Consider the following 18,123-nt stretch of genomic DNA (forward strand, 5'->3'; position numbering starts at 1 on the left):
GTTCTTGTACTGGATTCAGATCTGGTTAATATGAAGGCTGCTGAAAAACACAGTCATGTTCATGGATCCTGTTCGAGATGACTTTTGACAAACATAGCCATTAGAAAATGTTTTAATTGCGACCCTGAAGGGATTCACATTCCTAATTTTTCCAGTCTAACGTCCAGTTTTGGTAATCCTGTGCCCACCACACCTCCATCTTTCTGTTCTTGGCTGACAGAAGTGGACCCCAACAGGGTCTTCTGCTGTTGTAGCTTATCAAACTCATGGTTCAATGTGTTGTGCATTCTGAGATGCTCTTCTGCCAAATACAGTTGTACTGTAATTTTTATGTTGGCTTGAACCAGTCTGGTCATTCGCCAATGACCGTTCTCAAGAAGGCAGAACTGTTTGTTTTTCTTTATTTCACCATTCTGAGGAAACTCTAGAGACTTGTGCATGAAGATCCAAAGAGATCAGCAGTTAAAGAAATACGCAAACTAACCCCCTAATGACCGAATCCAATCTAATGGTTGATTAAATTAACCAAAACTGCTGGCCTGTATGACCTTGTTCTAGCAAAACCAAAATCATAATGAAACCTTAGAACACAGGTATTTGTACAATCTCCTTTCTCAGCAAAACGGCACTGAGTCTCCTTTAATGTTTCATATATTGTAAAATACAAAGCTAGGAATATAAGAATAACCGACAAAATCAGTTTGCTCTTGCAAAAACAGCTCTCTCTAGCTAAAACAAACCTAGACTATTTTATTTATGCACTTTTTTTTTAATTAACTGTATTGTCTATATCCATAATGTGTTGATTTATCTTAACAAAGAAATATAGTGCGTTAAAAGAACAGAAATTGCCATTCTTAATGATAATATGATAGTAATCGTTGTTTGATGTTTAACAGAGCACAGAAAAAAAGTAATCCTTTGCTACAGATTTCAACAAATTCTATAAATGTACAAATAGGTAAATCATGGCAGTCCTTTGTGTTTCAACAAGCGACACGGAATACACCATCAAAACCACATTTATAAAACAAACAAACAAAAAAAACAGCAACAAACGCTTGAACCGCTATAGGATTCAGTGCTGGTGAACGACTTTAAAGCTAATTAACAATATAAACAAGCATTTCTTGGTGAACAATAACCGTCCCTCAACATATGAAAAACAGTAAACCTTTAACACAAAGAAATATAGTTTTGTTCCAAAAATGCCATGTATCCTAAAAGACAAGCAAAAACAGCTTGTATTACACAAACGAAGCATTTGGAACTTAACAAATTAACTGTAAAAACACTTCACATTATGCACAAAATGTACATGGAGCAAGTCCACACAATTCCTTTAAAAAGTTTCAAGCTTCACATTTTTTTGTTTTGCTCTACAGTCCATTGTAATTGTACTGAAAACAATTTATGGAACACTGTATAAAAATTTCTGACAAATTCATAAACTGTTGAGTTTCTGCTTCTTTTTAGCTGGCTTTATAGCGGGCATTTCCTCCTCAGACTCATCATCCTCATCAGATGCTTCTGGCTCTTCATTGTCTGAAGCTGAATATAAAGGGGGGATAATAAATAGTGAGTTATTGAAACAGAAAAAGGTGTATTATTAGTTCATTTATCAACCCCTATTAAAAACAGCTAGCGTCCCTGTACACACCACATCTTCAAGAACACATAATTTAGCATTCTGCAAAGCTGTTCCACAAATATCACCGCCCCAACACTCCGGCTTCCCAGTAGGGGTTCTTACACAATGAAAATCACCAAATAATGGGTGCATACCAATTCTGTAACTGACTTACATCTTTAAGGATGTATCAATATCAGTAAATGTGCTTAGAGGAATCAGTCCTAGATCCAGGACAAGTAACAAGTGATGAGCAAGTCAAGTCAAGTCACCTTTATTGTCACATCACCACAGCACATGTGCCATGGTGAGTGAAATTCTTGGGAGCGAGCTCCAGAAATTGCAGAATAGAGCACACAGAATAGCAAGATGTCTACAAACAAACAAACAAACAAACAAAAAAAAAACACACAACAAAGATGCAGTGGCTAAACTGGTATTTAACTGCAGATTTCAGAAAATTTTAGATTTATAAACAACCAGCATGGTGTATAAGCTTATTTTATACAATTATTTCCAAATGAATAAGTACAGTCTACAACTATAGTATTTTTAGATGAATTTTCTAAAAATCTGTATACATTCCCTTGTTCTTTTCAATATTACTGACATGAAAAACTCCAATAAAAAACAAAACAAAAAACAAAACATCCTGTCTGATGAAGAAATAATTAATACTTAATATAAAAAGTGAAAATTATTAAGTATACAATATAAAGCTACAGCAATCAACTGGTAAACAGATGACAGTGAATTTCATTAGTGATTAGTTTGTAGTCGATTAAGTCGATAGGTAAGATTTGATTTTGTCTGCAGTAAAAACATTTCATGGTAAAATCTGCACAGAACTATGAGCTTTGGGAAACACATTACATCACACTCTGGTGTTGGTGTCATGGTATAATTTATGTTCTGATGTGAGGATAATTTGATACATAATTGTTCCTTTGTGGCCAATGTGAGAAACATGTATAACATTGTTGCTGTTGTTCAGAGTCGCCACAGGTCACCTGGTCTGCACACTTGGTGTGGCAGAGGTTTTCGACCATCGGCCCTTCCTGACGCTTCCCAGCACAGAGATAACAGGGGCTTTTTACATCTGGTCACTTCATGCGTTTTCTGTTATTGGATAGCTATCCCATCATAAAAAGACCAGGTCTAAATGCCCTCCAAAACGTTTTCGAGACAGATATAAATCTGATCGTCCAAACCACTTCAGGAGGTGGTCTGGGATGCATTTCAGATGAAACTGGACAGGTGTAAATGAATGTGGTTGTTCAAGCCACATACGTCAGCGCTATACTCCTCCCAAACGGAAGTACATCACTCGCGATGATCAAATGCTGTTTTTTTTGTAGCATAACCGTCATAAGTTTTTTCGTCTTCTTTTTGATTGCATTCTGAAAACCGCACACACCAAAGCGTGTTCCATTTCAATTACCCCAGAAATGAGATAAAATATATTTGCATTTTGGGTGGGAGTAGAAAGATCGGATTGATATCCGATTCACCAAGAAGCATTTATGTGGCCTAATGTAAATGCAACAGTTTTAAAAAAAATCAGATAGCTATTGGATCAGAGAAAACACATGAAGTGACCAGGTGTAAAAAGGTCCTTAAAAACCTGGAAAATGTCCCATGTTGAAACTTGCGCTGTTTATTCAGCAGAGTTGTTTATGTTTATATGTTTCATACTCCCAGAAACACATTATCAGAAAACAATATTGAACTTCTTTGCTTAAAACAAGGTAAAGGTTGTCTGTGTAAAGGCAATCATGAGATTTATGAGGCATTTATATCAATTAGAATTTGAATTATGTAAAATTAGGCTGCAGTAATCACCACAATAGAAGTGAAGCTATTTGAATCAATTAAAAATTAAGTTTTAAAATAGATAAACCATTTTTATTTTGACAAGTACTGTTTTTAGGTTCATTCATGCATTTTACTTTATTTTGAATTTGACTGCCATGAATTGAGGTTAGAGTTTGAAACAAAAAGCATCAGTCCTTCCCCGGCGACTGAGAAACACTAGTTACACCGTCATACTCCATAGTAGCAAAAACTATGTAGAATCCTGTCATGGGAACTGCACTGTAATCAGTGACTTATTTAATTAAGCTTAGTCCTAAACTAGCAGTAATTTCAAAGTTCTAAATGCTAAACCAAACAAAACCCAAAAGTGGTACATTATCAACATGTAAACACATGCATAAATATTTGGACAGTGATGCAATTACTTTGCTTTATTTTAAATCCACTGTGGTGGTGTACAAAGACAATAAAAAAAAGTTATTAAAAGTGTAGATTTTCAGCTATAATTCAAGGGATTTAACAAAAAAATGTAATATTGTATTCACCATTTAGAAATAATTTTTTTATTATTTTTTATATACATATATACACAGTCCTTCCAGTTTCACTAGTTCAAAAGTAAGTATACAAACTAACATTATAATAAATATAAGGATTATTTTTTTTAATTTCTGGATGAAATCCTCTCTCAATGACTGCCTAATGTCTGAAACCGAGTACTGTGTGGTACTTCTTTTATTGCATTAATCTCTCATGAAATAATGAGAAAGAGAGAGAGAGAGAGAAAAAAAAGAATACAACTGGCCATAAAACGTATCAGTCAACTACACTGAAGCGGGTGAAAATGGAGGAAGAATGAAAAAATATTTGTAATTCCTAAAATTTGTGTGTATATACGCCAAAATATTAAAAATTCTTCCATCAAAATTTTTGGTTAATATTTATTTATAATTACATAAGCATTATATATATTGGTTATGTTTGTTACAGGCGTTATAGCTGCACGACAAATCACAAATAAAATATATGTTTCAGTTCAATGCAATTGAAGAAATTAAATGCATCAAGAGATGGACTTGGACTCAACTTACCAACTAGGTGTAATCCACTAACTGTCACTGGCCCAGTTCCTGATTTCAGGCGTAGCGTTACAGGTGCCATCAACTCAAATTCTCCCAGGCTTACCTGTAATAGATATTACAACAAAATGCTTAATATGAACAGCTTAAGTCTGGCTTATAGTTATGGTCAGACAAACAAAATGCAAAGTTTGTGTGTGTACAATATTGTGGCTGGAATGTTTAATTGTAAGTATACATGTCCATAAGTATTTGGACACTTGACGATCACACATGTATGTGCTCGCAGAACATCCTCAGTGATGGTCATGTGTCCATACAGTGTACATGAATGTAACCATAATCTAAATAATTAATCACCGAGGCATTACTTATCCAGGACAAAATAAAATACAAATCTAGGAAACATTATACCGTTTATCGGAATACAAATTTGGCTCATTTAATTGAAAGTTGTTCTAGCACAAACTAGAGATGCTCTGTGATTGTTTGTACACGCAGCCTTTAGAGAAAACAGTAATGGCAACAGAGTGTTTATCCTTAAACAAACATGTAAAATACATTCACTAAAATTACATTACCATTGGAAGACATGATATGTGGAGGTTTGCTAATGGGACTGAAATCTTTTTTCCTCTGTGATTCATAGCAGTCACCTCCACCACATTGTTCTCCTCTTTAGCCCCTTCACCAAGGCAGATCTACAGCAGGGGGATAGAAGCGAGAGTGAAGAGGACATCTATGCATTTTGGTACACACGCAAATACTGTGTGTGTGTGTGTGTGTATGTATGTATATATATATTACACACACATATATATACACATGTGTGTGTGTATGGCCAGTTGTATTCATTGATAATTGTTCTGTTTCTATACATATATATTTATTTATTCTATCATTTTAAATTTAGGCCATAAGAACTTAAACTATACTAAACTATAAATTTAAACTATTATAAACTATAAATTTAACTTTAAATAACAAATCAAATAATATAAGCAATACAGTACAAATACCACCATAAATATCAATATCAACCTATATATATATATCATACAAATTACTGCTACTCACCGTACGGAGTTCTAAAAAATGCTCCAAATCTTCTTCCTCGTCTGCTTGAAAAGTGTAGAAAGGTACCTCAGAGGATAATTCACAGCCTTCAGGAGAACAACACAGTTTATTGTAAATAAAAACAATCTTACTGAAAAACATCTGACTCGAATTTCTTACTACAGCAAAGTATGTTATTACTTATAGCACAAAATTAACTGTATATTTTATACAGATATAAAGTTATAAATGTATAATTCGAGCTCCTATATATAAATCTCTCTTTTGCTGATTCTTGTTAAAACTTCTAAGGTGTTTTATTCCTTAATTCTGAAAGTTTCTCTCCACCCAAACTGGACTTTTCAGTGCTCGTATAAAGAGATGTATATATTTTGTAGTCCACGTGTTCGCTAGCAAGCTAACACTTAGCTACACAATAAAACGATGGAAACTCGACTTACTAAACACATAACTTTCCAGTCGTGAATGTGCACCATTTAGGCCTATTAAGCTCTCGTCCTCTAAAAAAGCCATGGTTTTTAATACACAAAGACAATTCAACTGAACTGAACGTTAATAACGCAAATGTCCAAGTGAGCCTCAAAACACGTGACGAGTACACTGAGCCAGTCGCAGGGAATATGACGTCACTAGCTCGAGCATTTATTTATTTATTTATTGTATTTTAGTTTTTTTTACAAGCTATTTCATTGGTTATTGTTCTGTTTCTATGTATAGAATATAGAACATTTATCTATTCTATCCTTTTAAATTTCGTTCGTTTTTGTGACTTTATCTTAGGCCATAAGAAGAAACAATAATAATACAAAACATCGAAATTTAAATAAATCAAATAATATAAACAATACAGAATAAATATACATCCATAAAATATCTATCAACCTGGAGGATTAAATAAAAGACATTACCCAGATGGAAGAGTAACTCCTTCATGATTACAAACAATTTGAAGTGATTTTCTATTGGGGTCCCAGAGCTTTTCACACTGTGTTAGAACTTTAACTTTGGATATTTGCTGCAAACCTTTTCACCAAAGAAATGATTGTATTAATCTAGCAACATATGAGAATTAACAAATTATGTTGACATTACCAGCAATAAAACATCTACCTTTTTTAAACATACTTTATTGTAACGAACCATCTTAGTTACAAAGAAACCTTACAGAAAGTACAACTATATTACATACATATTCATAATTACAACTTGAATTACAGAAATTTTTTAAATGTATTTATACCTTTGAATGAAGCCCTTTCCACATGAATGCAATCTCAAGCTCATTAAACCGAATATTGCAATAAAACATGGAAAAGCAAATTACTATTCAAGGCATTTGGGGACAGGGAAGCACAAATAAAAGGTTATATCAGATGTTACTCTGCTATATCTGTATTTAGACAGCCTAATAATTGTGAGAATACCATGTATGTAAACGGAACTGGCTTAAACATGGGAGGGGAAAAAAAAAAAGGCGCGAGTGCTTGCTACTAATAAACCAGTCAGACACAGGGGGGAAGAAAAAAACCCAAAACAAAACACTCTGATTGAAGCCCCAGTCTCTTTTATAGCTAAAATTTGTGTTTGATGCCTTAGGCATTCACTTGCAAACAACTGAAATGTCAAAATCTGTAGAACTTTTTAAATTATTTTTCATACAAAAAAAAAAAAACATATATAAAATAAAAATAAAAAAGCATGTATCTAAATCAATCTGTATTTTTTTTTTAAAGTTTTGATTACTTTACATTTTTGTTGAGACTGGATAATATACAACTGACATAACCTTATACTGTTCCAGCAGGGGTGGTGTGGGGGTCGGAGTCCCTTAAAATTAAGTCGCAAAACACTGAAGTCAACAGACCAAAACACAGCTGTATCATCAAGATACACATATTACACTGCCTTACACTGAAGCAAAAAGAAATGTCCATGCAATTATAAGGACATACAAGTTCCTTATATGTGCATTCTTAGCAAATTCCAATTGATCGATTCTCGGAAAACATCCAAAGGTAGATGCTGTGAAAATTCTAATGCTGCTTTAAGAGTTTGTGGCTGGAAAACCAAACAAAGTAGCTGATATCTAACGTCCAGAGTACAGCTGAATATAAGCTTGAAAAATAAAAGTAAAAAAAGGCATGGAATTTTTTCTCGTTTAATCTGCTAATTATGTTGCACTTTACACTCAGTCAAACCTGCATTATAGTGAATGTGTCTTCAACGTAACCATCTACGTGTGTAATGAGCTAAATGGTATGTGGCCAGCTCAAACAGTTTAAGACCAAGGAGGGTCTCATTGAAGAAAAAAAAGAATAAAATAAACACACACACATACCCCTCTGATTTGTAATGTAGAGCAACCATCAGCTACAACATAAGTTACTTAAACACTTTCAGATATTTCTGAAGAGCACATAATGAGTGCAACCAATGGTACCAATGTGTACACTGTTACAGGTAGTAAGACACACCCCAGGTCTTTCATGCAGACACTGTAGCTTTGTACAAGTTCTTTTGAGGGCAATAGGCTTCCACATGACTCCCTTTCACAAACTCCTTCCCATTATAATTACATCTTTTGGAAAGCCCTCCATTTTGGCTACTTCAAAGCAGCCAAGTTTGCCATAGAAGTCCAACATCCGTTTGTCGATCTGCCGGACCTCACAAAAGGCACCATGAGAGCCTGAAATAAAAAACAGTAAAAAGATATAATCATAAGAAGACATTAAAACTGGTACATTTTAACTTTAAATCTCCATAAGAGGGTTTAGGCAGTTGTAGAACAGGAGTCCAAGAACAGGAAGTAAGATTCTACTTGAAAAACATACACTTGGACACAATAACAGCCCATACCATTTTCCTTCAAGGATGAAAGGAGACAGCCCATCATGCTTTTGGCCACACTGGGGTCTGTTACTTTGGCATGAATGTCCACCTTTATGAGTGAGGGGAAGTTACTAAGAAATGAGTCTGGCAAATTGTCCTCTTCCTCATGAAAGCTTAGCATCATTTTCTGCAGGACAAAAAAACAGAAACAACCATTCATAGTGCTGTGCGTTTAAGGTGACTGGCTATACATGGTAAAAATGGGTTTGGCGGACCATTTCTTACCTCTGCCTCAGACAGATCCTTCTCTGAATCAGGCTTATTATACTTTTCTTGCATGAATGGAATCCAGTTCATCTTGCAATTCTTAAAAAAGGGCTTGACGTCCACTGTGCCTAAGGCATAGCCACAGATCCCCTCTTCATCCTCCAGGACAAAGCCATAGTCTGGGCTGAGTGTCAAAAACCCTCCTACTAACCTGATGTAACAACCCAGCAGTATATGAGACACAGCTAGTAAATACAGCTAACAAGCAGAAATATTGATTTGTGAACTAAGTGAATTGTACAATTGGGATACTACTTATTGATATCAAAGAATTTGGTTAGATTTAATGATTATACAAATTATCCATTCGTTACCTGTCCCCAATAAGGTCTGGTTCCTGGTCAGAAAAAGGAATATCCTCACATCCCTCTGTGTACATTTCCTTGCAGATCTTATAGACAGCAGCCTAAGAAGGCAATCACACACAAAGTGTATAAAGTTTCTGAAGGCTAAGAGACAAAAGAGTATACTGATTTAGCATAATGAATTAATAGTCCTGCAAATTAAATTAAATTAAAAACACTGGGAATACAAACCTATTCAACAAGTATAAAATCATAAGAGACAATTAATTCACAATTATCATGATATTGATCTTTCTGCATTTGGGCAATTCAATACGGTGAATAATGTGGGATGTCTTACAAAATGTAAAAGGCCACAAATTCATCACTTACTTCATCTTTAGGAAAGTAAGGCCTTATGGAATAGATTTTGGAAGTTGGCATTGATGGTGGTGGCTGAAAGAAAAGGTCGTTTGCCCCATCTATTGGCAAGAGTCGCTGTGAAGATCAATGAAAAACCATCAGTACTTGACCTGCTTTAAGTGCATGACTGAGCAGATTTTCAATCAGATTTAGCTTTCTGAGTTCCTCTGCCCCTGCTGAACCAACCTGACACGCAAGAGTGCAACAGCAACCAAATGCTGGCATGATAGTAATGTTTAAAATTGGCTCTTTTGGTTGGTCAGTGATCAGCAAGAGCAGGTAAACAGCATAAGTTAAATACCTTTCTGTGCATTTTTCATGTTTTTTGAAAGAAACCAAAAGCAAATACTCAATGGACCATATGACTGCAGGCTTGGTCTGAGAAAGGCTTAACTGGCTAAAGGAGATGCCCCTTTCCCACAGTAAGGCATCGCTGCGCAATTCCTGTAGAGAAAATGAATGATGTGGGCACACATCAAGCAAAAACTCCATGACCAAATATGAGAGAAAAATGTCATTTATACTTCATACTATAGTTGTAAATGTGAAATCACTTTAAAATTACTAACCTAAGCGTTAAAGATTATTTAATTTTAAAATTATTTAATTTTATTTGCTCATGGAGCTTTCCGCAGGCGAACTCGCAGGCGCACACCTAAGCGCGGTATTGCAGGCGCAGCAGATAACTTTTGCGCTTCCTGCAAAGGAATAAGGTGTCATGAAAATAAACCCTAGCCATGCTGCGCAATCGCAGGCGCAAAGGGAAAAGCCACATCTCTTTTGGGCAGTTGCTGAAAGAAACCCAAATTTAGGTTGTTTCAGAAAACACTACCATCCATACAACTGTCTGTAATGGTATTCATATTCCTTGTATATTACAGTTCAGCACAAATGCATAATTCTTCTGGTTAAACGCACGTGATTTACTTCAACTATTTTGTTGTATCTGTCAGCACACCTTCAACAGACCAACCCTTAATATTCTGCAAGCACACCAGAAACAAAATGAAAACTCCATTTTTAACATTTGGCTGTGAATTCAATATAGGATACCTGGAACTCTCCCGCTAGACCGCCCCTAAAGGCCCAGGGCTCTTGGTCTCCACTTAAGAACTGTGCTGAGGACTGACTACGACACCCTGTTGAGATCAGATCCAAGCGGAGAATGTTATGTGAGGGGCTTTCAGCCAAAATGAGGAGGAAGGGGGGTATGGGGTATAGTGGTATCTATTTCCATATCACTCCATTGAAAAAAGTAAACGGTAATACTTTTGCGCACTAAAATTACATAGTTTATCGAAATATAAACAAAAAACACTTAAAACCTGGATCTTTTGGGCTCAAGCAGCTAAAGCTTAGATTGATAACGGGACAATCTCTGATGTAAACATGCTATGCAAGACCAATCATCAGGATCTGTGCTGCAAGTCCTTAAAATCATAGACTGTTAAACGCAATAACTAATGCTCACTATTAAATTAAGATTTATTAAACAATATTAATATCAAAGTAACTATTTATTTACCATAATGCAGAAGAAAAGTTTTTTTGTGAATGATGAGCTATCTAATGAGCTGCTCCTCTTTAATTAATGACAGTTTGTTTAGAGATTTTGTTTCTACATCAGTGGCTTGCATGTAATTAATTAAGCTTCAGCTGTTGAAGCCCCTCTGAATTCTACAACTGGTCTGAAGTCACATTTACATCTGCCTTGTCACATGACTGACAAGCGCTATTTATCAGCTCAAGCAATTCAAAATAGAGCCTAGGTTTAATACCCTTACTGATATAGAGGCAGACCAGAACCCTTTTAAAAGAGCAGAACCTCTGAAAGAGCAAACCCCCATTATGAGAAAACTTTGACAACTAATCCTAATCCCTTTATCCTGTTCTGATAAAATAGTTATTAAAAACAATTGCTCCAAATTTTACCACTGACCACCAAATGCAAAAAGACTGAAACGCAAAGTCATGTAACAAGACAAATGCAGCAATTACACAAGTGACAACATGCTGCCATTTAAATTGGATTCCATACAAATACTTAAGCACCCATCCTCTGAAGAAATGGCAGGACACAGCACAAACACACACCATCTGAGGGGAATTCAGACGGTTAAAATGAAGTTAATTAGTGAATAAAATACATTAAGAACTACAACTTCACATTAAATAAAAAAATATCTAATAATAAAAATAAATAAGGCCAAGGAACACAAAAACATTCCCCTAAGGTGGTGCTTTGTGGCTGGTCGTGCAGCCATCTCAATTAGGCCTACTGATGGAAACAATCATCACGTTAGAGCTGCCAGAAAAAAAAAATCTGGGGGTTAGCACTTATGCCTTCAACTATCGCTGCGCAAATGTGACTTCATTTAAAATAACTCTTTTTTTCAAAACATTTGCAAATGTTACTTAATATAAAAAACAGTAAGAAAAGAAAAAACCCGCCCCAAAAACGTTCTAATAATGCTAACACAGTGCATTCATAGTCCACTGTCCATCCAATAGCAGTAGAAACTTGTGCTGAGGATTCTTCCATCTGTGCATAATGAAGGGAAAAGACAATAGAAGAGCTCGTTAGTAAGTAATTTTAGGACAACAGCAGTGAGGCGCTGACTGACTGCCATCTGCACTGCATTGGACCAAGCAGCTAAGGATAAAGTCGGGTTGCAGGCATACTTAATTTGGCTGGTTGTGCAGAGAAGCTTAGATCCAGTCAAGAGGGCACAATCTTACACCACACAAGCAAGACCTAAGGCTTCCAGTGGTACAAACTGACATCTCTTTTTAAGAGAGACACTTAAAGAGAGATTAAAGGTTCATTGGTTTTGAAATAAATTTGTTTTGTATTAAATGCCTCAAGACATTTCTGAGCTGCAGCAAACGTTATCTTTTGTATTTCCACGATTCTTTTGGACTGAGATGAGGCTTGACCAGTTTTTGGTTGCTGCCTGCTGTGTTGCTTTGTCATATAGCTGGACAGAAACCTGTGAATGAAATGTGGTTACCAAGGTAACCCAGGCCATGCTGGTGCTATAATTATTCAATCACCATTTTACAAATACAAAAAATTAGAAGTGAATCCAGTACTCTAACCATACATCTCAGTAATGGAGAACATATAATAGATCATATTAAAAATAGTCCACATATGAATGATTCCCAAAGTAACTAAAAAAATAAATAAAAATATTTAAAAAAAAGAATGAAAATGCAAAGCATTTTCTAATTTAAAATTGCATTTTCTAGCTGTTTTTTTTCTTTATGAATAGAATTAAGTGTGGACACACTTGGTAAAGCACACTGTCCCAGCTCAGATGAGTACAGTTAGAGTAAAGCATTCATCAATTTTGTGTATATATGTTACATTGCAGTGATTTGATCAATGTCTTGCTCCAATTAACTTGTAGTGTTCTAAAATTAAAATCGCACCAGAATAGCCTTACACCACTGTCTCGCTTTACAAGCTCGCATGCGCGGCGCGCTAGGGCATAAGAGAATCAACTTTCCATCACGATCAGGCCCTTGATCGAAAAAAATGCCAGCAGGTGTTGCTGAGTTAACGCACAATCATATCGGACACACAGCAAGCAGCAGGACCGACACTGGCAACCTAAACCATGGCCAAATAAATTATATTCTCTACTTTTATACAGGTAAGTTCAGTGAGGGTAAACTATTGTTTAGCTTACTTTATTAAGCTGAACAGGAAAACAAATGAGAGCAGTCTAGCATTGAAGACAGCATTCAGTCAGTGGAGAAAAACAATATATAAAACAGTGAAACAATATGAAGGCGAAATAAAAGAGTAAAGCAACATGGTCATGAGATTGTTTAAAGTTGGTGTTTTTTTTTTTTTTTTTTAAGTATTAAGTATTTTAACCTTGAAAATTGGTGCAGATAATTTGAGGAAACATATGAGGCATGTTTGTGTTCCCGTAAACTAAATGACAAGTTGATTTCAATTGACTAGTGATTATATACCTTGTTACATCAAAAAGGTTTGCCATATGTTTTAGATACATTGCTGATTTTCTATATTCTTGATTCTACACAAAATGTCTCGATATGGATGCTAAACCACAGCTTGTGTGTACTAAATGTAAGATTATCCCCAACAGAACCATTTATGAAAAAGTCACACCTACCTAACCACTGGACAAATGATTTCACCATAGAGATGATACTTTTTATATCCCAGATATAGGGATACAAATCATACAAAATGGTTCGATTGGCAGAGTTGGAGAGTCGGGTGAACATCTGCATGACAGCACAACACATCTTCTCGAAATTTTCTGCTCTGGTGTGCCACTCAGTTACCTGACAAGAGCACAAACCTCAAGTCAATATAAAGCAAACATTTTAGAAACTGTTACAAAAAGAACAATTACTCTTTACAATGAGACATTTTTAAAAGCACCACCAAGTGGTTAGACCAGAGGCTGCATTTCCTCCATTTTGATACACTGTACTTCCTGTATCTATCCCATTTCCATTCACTTGATACAAAAATGATGCTCAGTTAATGACCACAAATGTAATAGAAAACTGATCAACTATGATACAACACAACAATGACAAATTTTTAAATTGGCAAAAAATGATCAAAATAAACAAAAATGTATTTATTATGTAGTGACATTTTCTTTGTGTTCATTATAGAGGTAAAAGAAAAAAATTATATATTTGGGATCACCAAATGTTAAAAACTTACACAGTGATGTGCTCTAAATATAAGAGATGGATAAGTTTATGTAAAGTAAACTTCTAGTCAAACAGTACAATAAAAGGTCCTGTATTATAACACTTACTTTCTCAGAGTCCTTGCATTTGGAGTTTACACTAACAATGCTGGTGTTAGCCCTGAGCCAGTTGAACTCTTTGAGCATCTGCACTGCTTTAGGACCATGTTCATATGGCAAGTAGAACAGTTCTGCCAACAGAGACAGGTCCTCCAATGTGAGTGCCTCAGCTGTGTAAAGAGGTTTCTCATCAGGCCCTGGAACAAACATTTCTTTATTAAGCTGCTCATCAGTCTGCATGGGTGCAATGTCACTGCTGGAGTCCTCCTGAACTGACATCTCTGGAGTCTTTGATATGCTCTCCTTATCAGTGTCCATGGGTTTGAGCTCCTCAGTCATAGCAGCTTTAACAATTTTTGTGAGGATCTGATTGACATTCTTGGCATCCTCTACTTCATCTTGTTTTTCTAAAACCATCTCCATGGGCTCTTCATCTGAATCCTTCTTCTCTACTTCCACCTCCACTTCCTCCTCCTCTTTGTGCAGGGTGTGTGGTTCCTCACTGAGAGGAGCAGCAGGGCTCATAATGGGCTGTTGGAAAACTGTGGTTACTATAGTGGACGATCCTAGAGTGGGAGTAGTCATAGAAGGCACATCAATGGTGGCACTCTTCGGACCACCGAGAGTTCCCTGACGACCTGCCAAAATAGCTGGAGTGAGCAACATACAGACTAACCCACTAAAAATCACTGTAGACAGAATATCCAATATTAAAAAAAATAATACATTTAACTATAGTCAAATAAAGGCAATTACTGTTGTACTGGTGAGATACTACAAACTCGCTGAGCCACTCAGTAAGAGCCAGTTTAAGGGCAATCTGTGGACTATAAAGTACGTCTGTCTCCAACTCCTCATCACTTCCTTCATTCTCCAATTTTATTTGAATGGACACTGTACTGTCTTCACTGTCCGCTGCAAAAACACACAAGATAATGAGTATGTTCCCTTTGATCAAATAGAAATGTAAATAAAATATTTCATTTTAAATAAAAAGACATGTTAGGAAAAGCAAAGTATTTTTGCACGCACACACACAAAAACTATTCATACTGTTTGTCATGCAAGACCACATAGCTAAAACTCAACCAACAATCTGTCCAATGAACTTTAATTCTAGCAACACCTACATGTTGCCAGCAACAAAAACTTTGAGGTATTTTATGGAAAAATCATAGAAAATTCAATGTAATGTGTCAAGACTACAAAACATCCCAGAATAAAGAGTTAAATAACTTAGTTATAATACTTACTCATGACAACATCCTTTCTCACTCCATTCATATTAGACTTATACCATGTTGCTAATGTGTGAATAGCCACAAAGTTGGTCTCAAATTCACAGTTGGGGTTGGTGAGGACTCCTTTTAGCCTAGGGATCAGTTCTGTGGACCTGCCTTTATAAGGGCCAAGAAACAACCGCTTCTGATCATAGTCATTGGCATGAATATTGTCCCAGATGACTGGAGGTCTCCTCAGGATTTTTGTCACCTCTTCAATAGACTCTACCGTTATTTCTTTAGAAACTACTTTTGGACCTTAAAACAAACAAACAGGACACTAAGGTAAGCAACGAAATACAAACCATTCCACATTTTAAACGTGTATCTTACTCATCGGACAAAATCATACCCGTCCACAAAACATCAATGCCAGGCAGGAGCTTTTCACCAACAGTACGCAGATAAGGAGACTGGGCCACGTTTGGATAACAAAACGTTCCACAATATTCTAAAAAGTACAAAAAAAGTTATAAAAAAAAGTTAAGCAAACAAAACAGACATAACAAAAGAGCCTTTTGCACAGAAAGTAAAGAGTAAGAATCATTTATTTTACCTGTGGGGCAAAACAAAAATGTTTCAGGCTCTCCCAAATACTGGTAGATCTCGTTGGTAATAGAAACTTGTGCATGTGCAAATGAACTAAATACTTCTTTGTCAGCTGGACACATGTTGTGATCAATATCATCGAAAAGTACAGCAAATGATTTGCATCCAAAATGAGAGACCTGTATGAACAATAAAGTATTAGAGAGATGTGGGGGGGGAAAGGTTTACTGTTTTAAAAAATATATATATTATAAAATATGGTAAAACCATTTACTTGGTCTAATTTTCTTTTCAGAGTAGAAATCTCCTTCTGGTTTGAAAATGTTATGTCCAGGCCAGGTGAAATGGCATAAATAAACTCAATTCCATGCTCTTTTGCAGAACTGATCAGTATCATAAGTTGTTCTGTAAAAGAAAGATGACAAAATTATATAACCAATTTACAGCACATCACTAATCTTTTAGGCACCATTCTAGGTTTTTGTCCTCCGATGATAAATTTTACCTGCTTCCTCCACAGAGTACATCTCTCTCCAGAACATTCTATGTTTGTAGTCGTCTTTAGGTGCATACAGATAGGTGTTTAATCCCCATTTCTGCTGTCTGGAAATGACAAAACGGCCTTGTATAAATCAGAGTTCAACCCATCCAGTTAATATGAAGTATATATTACTGGTCAGGGGAAAGTACCTCCGAAATAACTCTTTTCTTTGTTCCATTGTCCATGGTCGACCATAAAAGCCTAGTAAGAACAGGGGAGACAGTTTTTCACACACTCTTCACACATTCCAACCTCGGTAAGATGGTAACCGTGCTGGCAAATCATTTCAAAGCCATTCACAACACTAGCACTCTGCATCACATTCAAGTTAATGATGCAAATTAATTAAAAACGTCCGCGAAGAAAGAAACTCCGCTCGGTGAACATAATTACTTAGTGTTAGCTGTCAGAAATACAATCCATGCGCGTTAACAAAGCTACACAGAATTGTGAACTGACCCTCAACAACACCGCTGATGAATTTCCTGCGGCCTGTTCTCTCAGCCACGACCCTGTGTTCTTCCCCCGAGCTCTGGACCTCCACCACACCGACCTCCGTCCCGACTGGGCACGGCTCAGGGTCCGACTGGGACAAGTCCACTAATTTATCTTTCTGAACCATTTCCACGAGCAGCTAATGCAAAAACGTCGCTAAATAGTGAAAACGTCTTTTTTTCTGATAAGTGGCTAACTTTGCTAGCTATATATTAGGTTGCGGTTATGTTAGTGGGCCATAGCGTCGGCTATAAAAATACAATTTTAAAGTCACTCTGTAACTATGGCAATCTAGCAATATTTATAAGAAGTCTTTTCCGTTCACGCAACTGTTTATGTAGCCATTTAGTTAACGAGATTTACCAAAGCGTCAAAATCCTGTCAGAGCCGTTAGCTATTAGCTAGATAACGGAGCATTAACGCTAACTATCTCTTTCCTCTGGCAGACCTTGTTTTCACTGTTCCGATGTAGGACACATATTGCGTACGATTAAATAAATGTCGTGTAGATAAACGTAACCAGCTAATTAACGAAAAATAAATAAACAGTAGCCACGTATTATTTCTCACGTCTCGTTCGTTAAGAGTCTTATTCTTCTCTTCCTGTTTACACTCACTGCGCATACTCAATGCGCCAGTTCGAACCAGTCACAGCCGGTTTAACAAGTCAAAAACAGAAAGCTTTATCAAAGACGTTCAAAAAAAGAACAAGATGGTACACTTACAGACTATGCTAATGTGATTATATTGGTTATTAGTGCCTGCTTAAATATGTACGTGTGAGCAAAAGACATTCAAATAAACTTAAGTAAAAGAATAAATAAATATTTTGTCAGTGTGAAGGATAAAAATGTATAAATTGTTCAAACCGGAAACTGAACAATGTGGCCATCTTCTGCTTGTAAATATCTGTGTTGTGATTTTGTTTTCATAAAAGTCTCTCAGGGGAAATTAATTAAAAGTAAATAATAATAGGAATAATATTA

At 36.0% G+C, this 18,123-nt stretch overlaps 2 protein-coding genes across 2 annotated transcripts; both read right to left on the bottom strand.

Moving 5' to 3' along the window:
• Positions 1 to 594: 594 nt before the first annotated feature.
• Positions 595 to 6,216, bottom strand: npm3 (nucleophosmin/nucleoplasmin, 3). The gene is made up of 5 exons (XM_027150084.2): positions 6,042 to 6,216; positions 5,602 to 5,687; positions 5,106 to 5,225; positions 4,537 to 4,630; positions 595 to 1,551 (listed from the first exon to the last, which is right to left on the bottom strand). Exons 1-5 carry the CDS (start codon positions 6,112 to 6,114, stop codon positions 1,445 to 1,447), a joined length of 480 nt encoding a protein of 159 aa, XP_027005885.2. The 5' UTR covers positions 6,115 to 6,216; the 3' UTR covers positions 595 to 1,444.
• Positions 6,217 to 7,020: 804 nt separating this feature from the next.
• Positions 7,021 to 17,773, bottom strand: oga (O-GlcNAcase). Its single transcript, XM_027150083.2, has 16 exons — positions 17,102 to 17,773; positions 16,792 to 16,843; positions 16,607 to 16,704; positions 16,376 to 16,506; positions 16,109 to 16,280; positions 15,905 to 16,003; positions 15,526 to 15,810; positions 15,029 to 15,187; positions 14,282 to 14,910; positions 13,616 to 13,790; positions 10,518 to 10,603; positions 9,435 to 9,539; positions 9,072 to 9,163; positions 8,716 to 8,908; positions 8,458 to 8,617; positions 7,021 to 8,287 (listed from the first exon to the last, which is right to left on the bottom strand). The coding sequence occupies exons 1-16, from the start codon at positions 17,262 to 17,264 to the stop codon at positions 8,151 to 8,153; spliced, it is 2,736 nt and encodes a 911-aa protein (XP_027005884.1). The 5' UTR covers positions 17,265 to 17,773; the 3' UTR covers positions 7,021 to 8,150.
• Positions 17,774 to 18,123: the final 350 nt, after the last annotated feature.

This window comes from Tachysurus fulvidraco, chromosome 4 (genome assembly GCF_022655615.1).
Source record: "Tachysurus fulvidraco isolate hzauxx_2018 chromosome 4, HZAU_PFXX_2.0, whole genome shotgun sequence".
NCBI classification, from domain to species: Eukaryota; Metazoa; Chordata; class Actinopteri; order Siluriformes; family Bagridae; genus Tachysurus; species Tachysurus fulvidraco.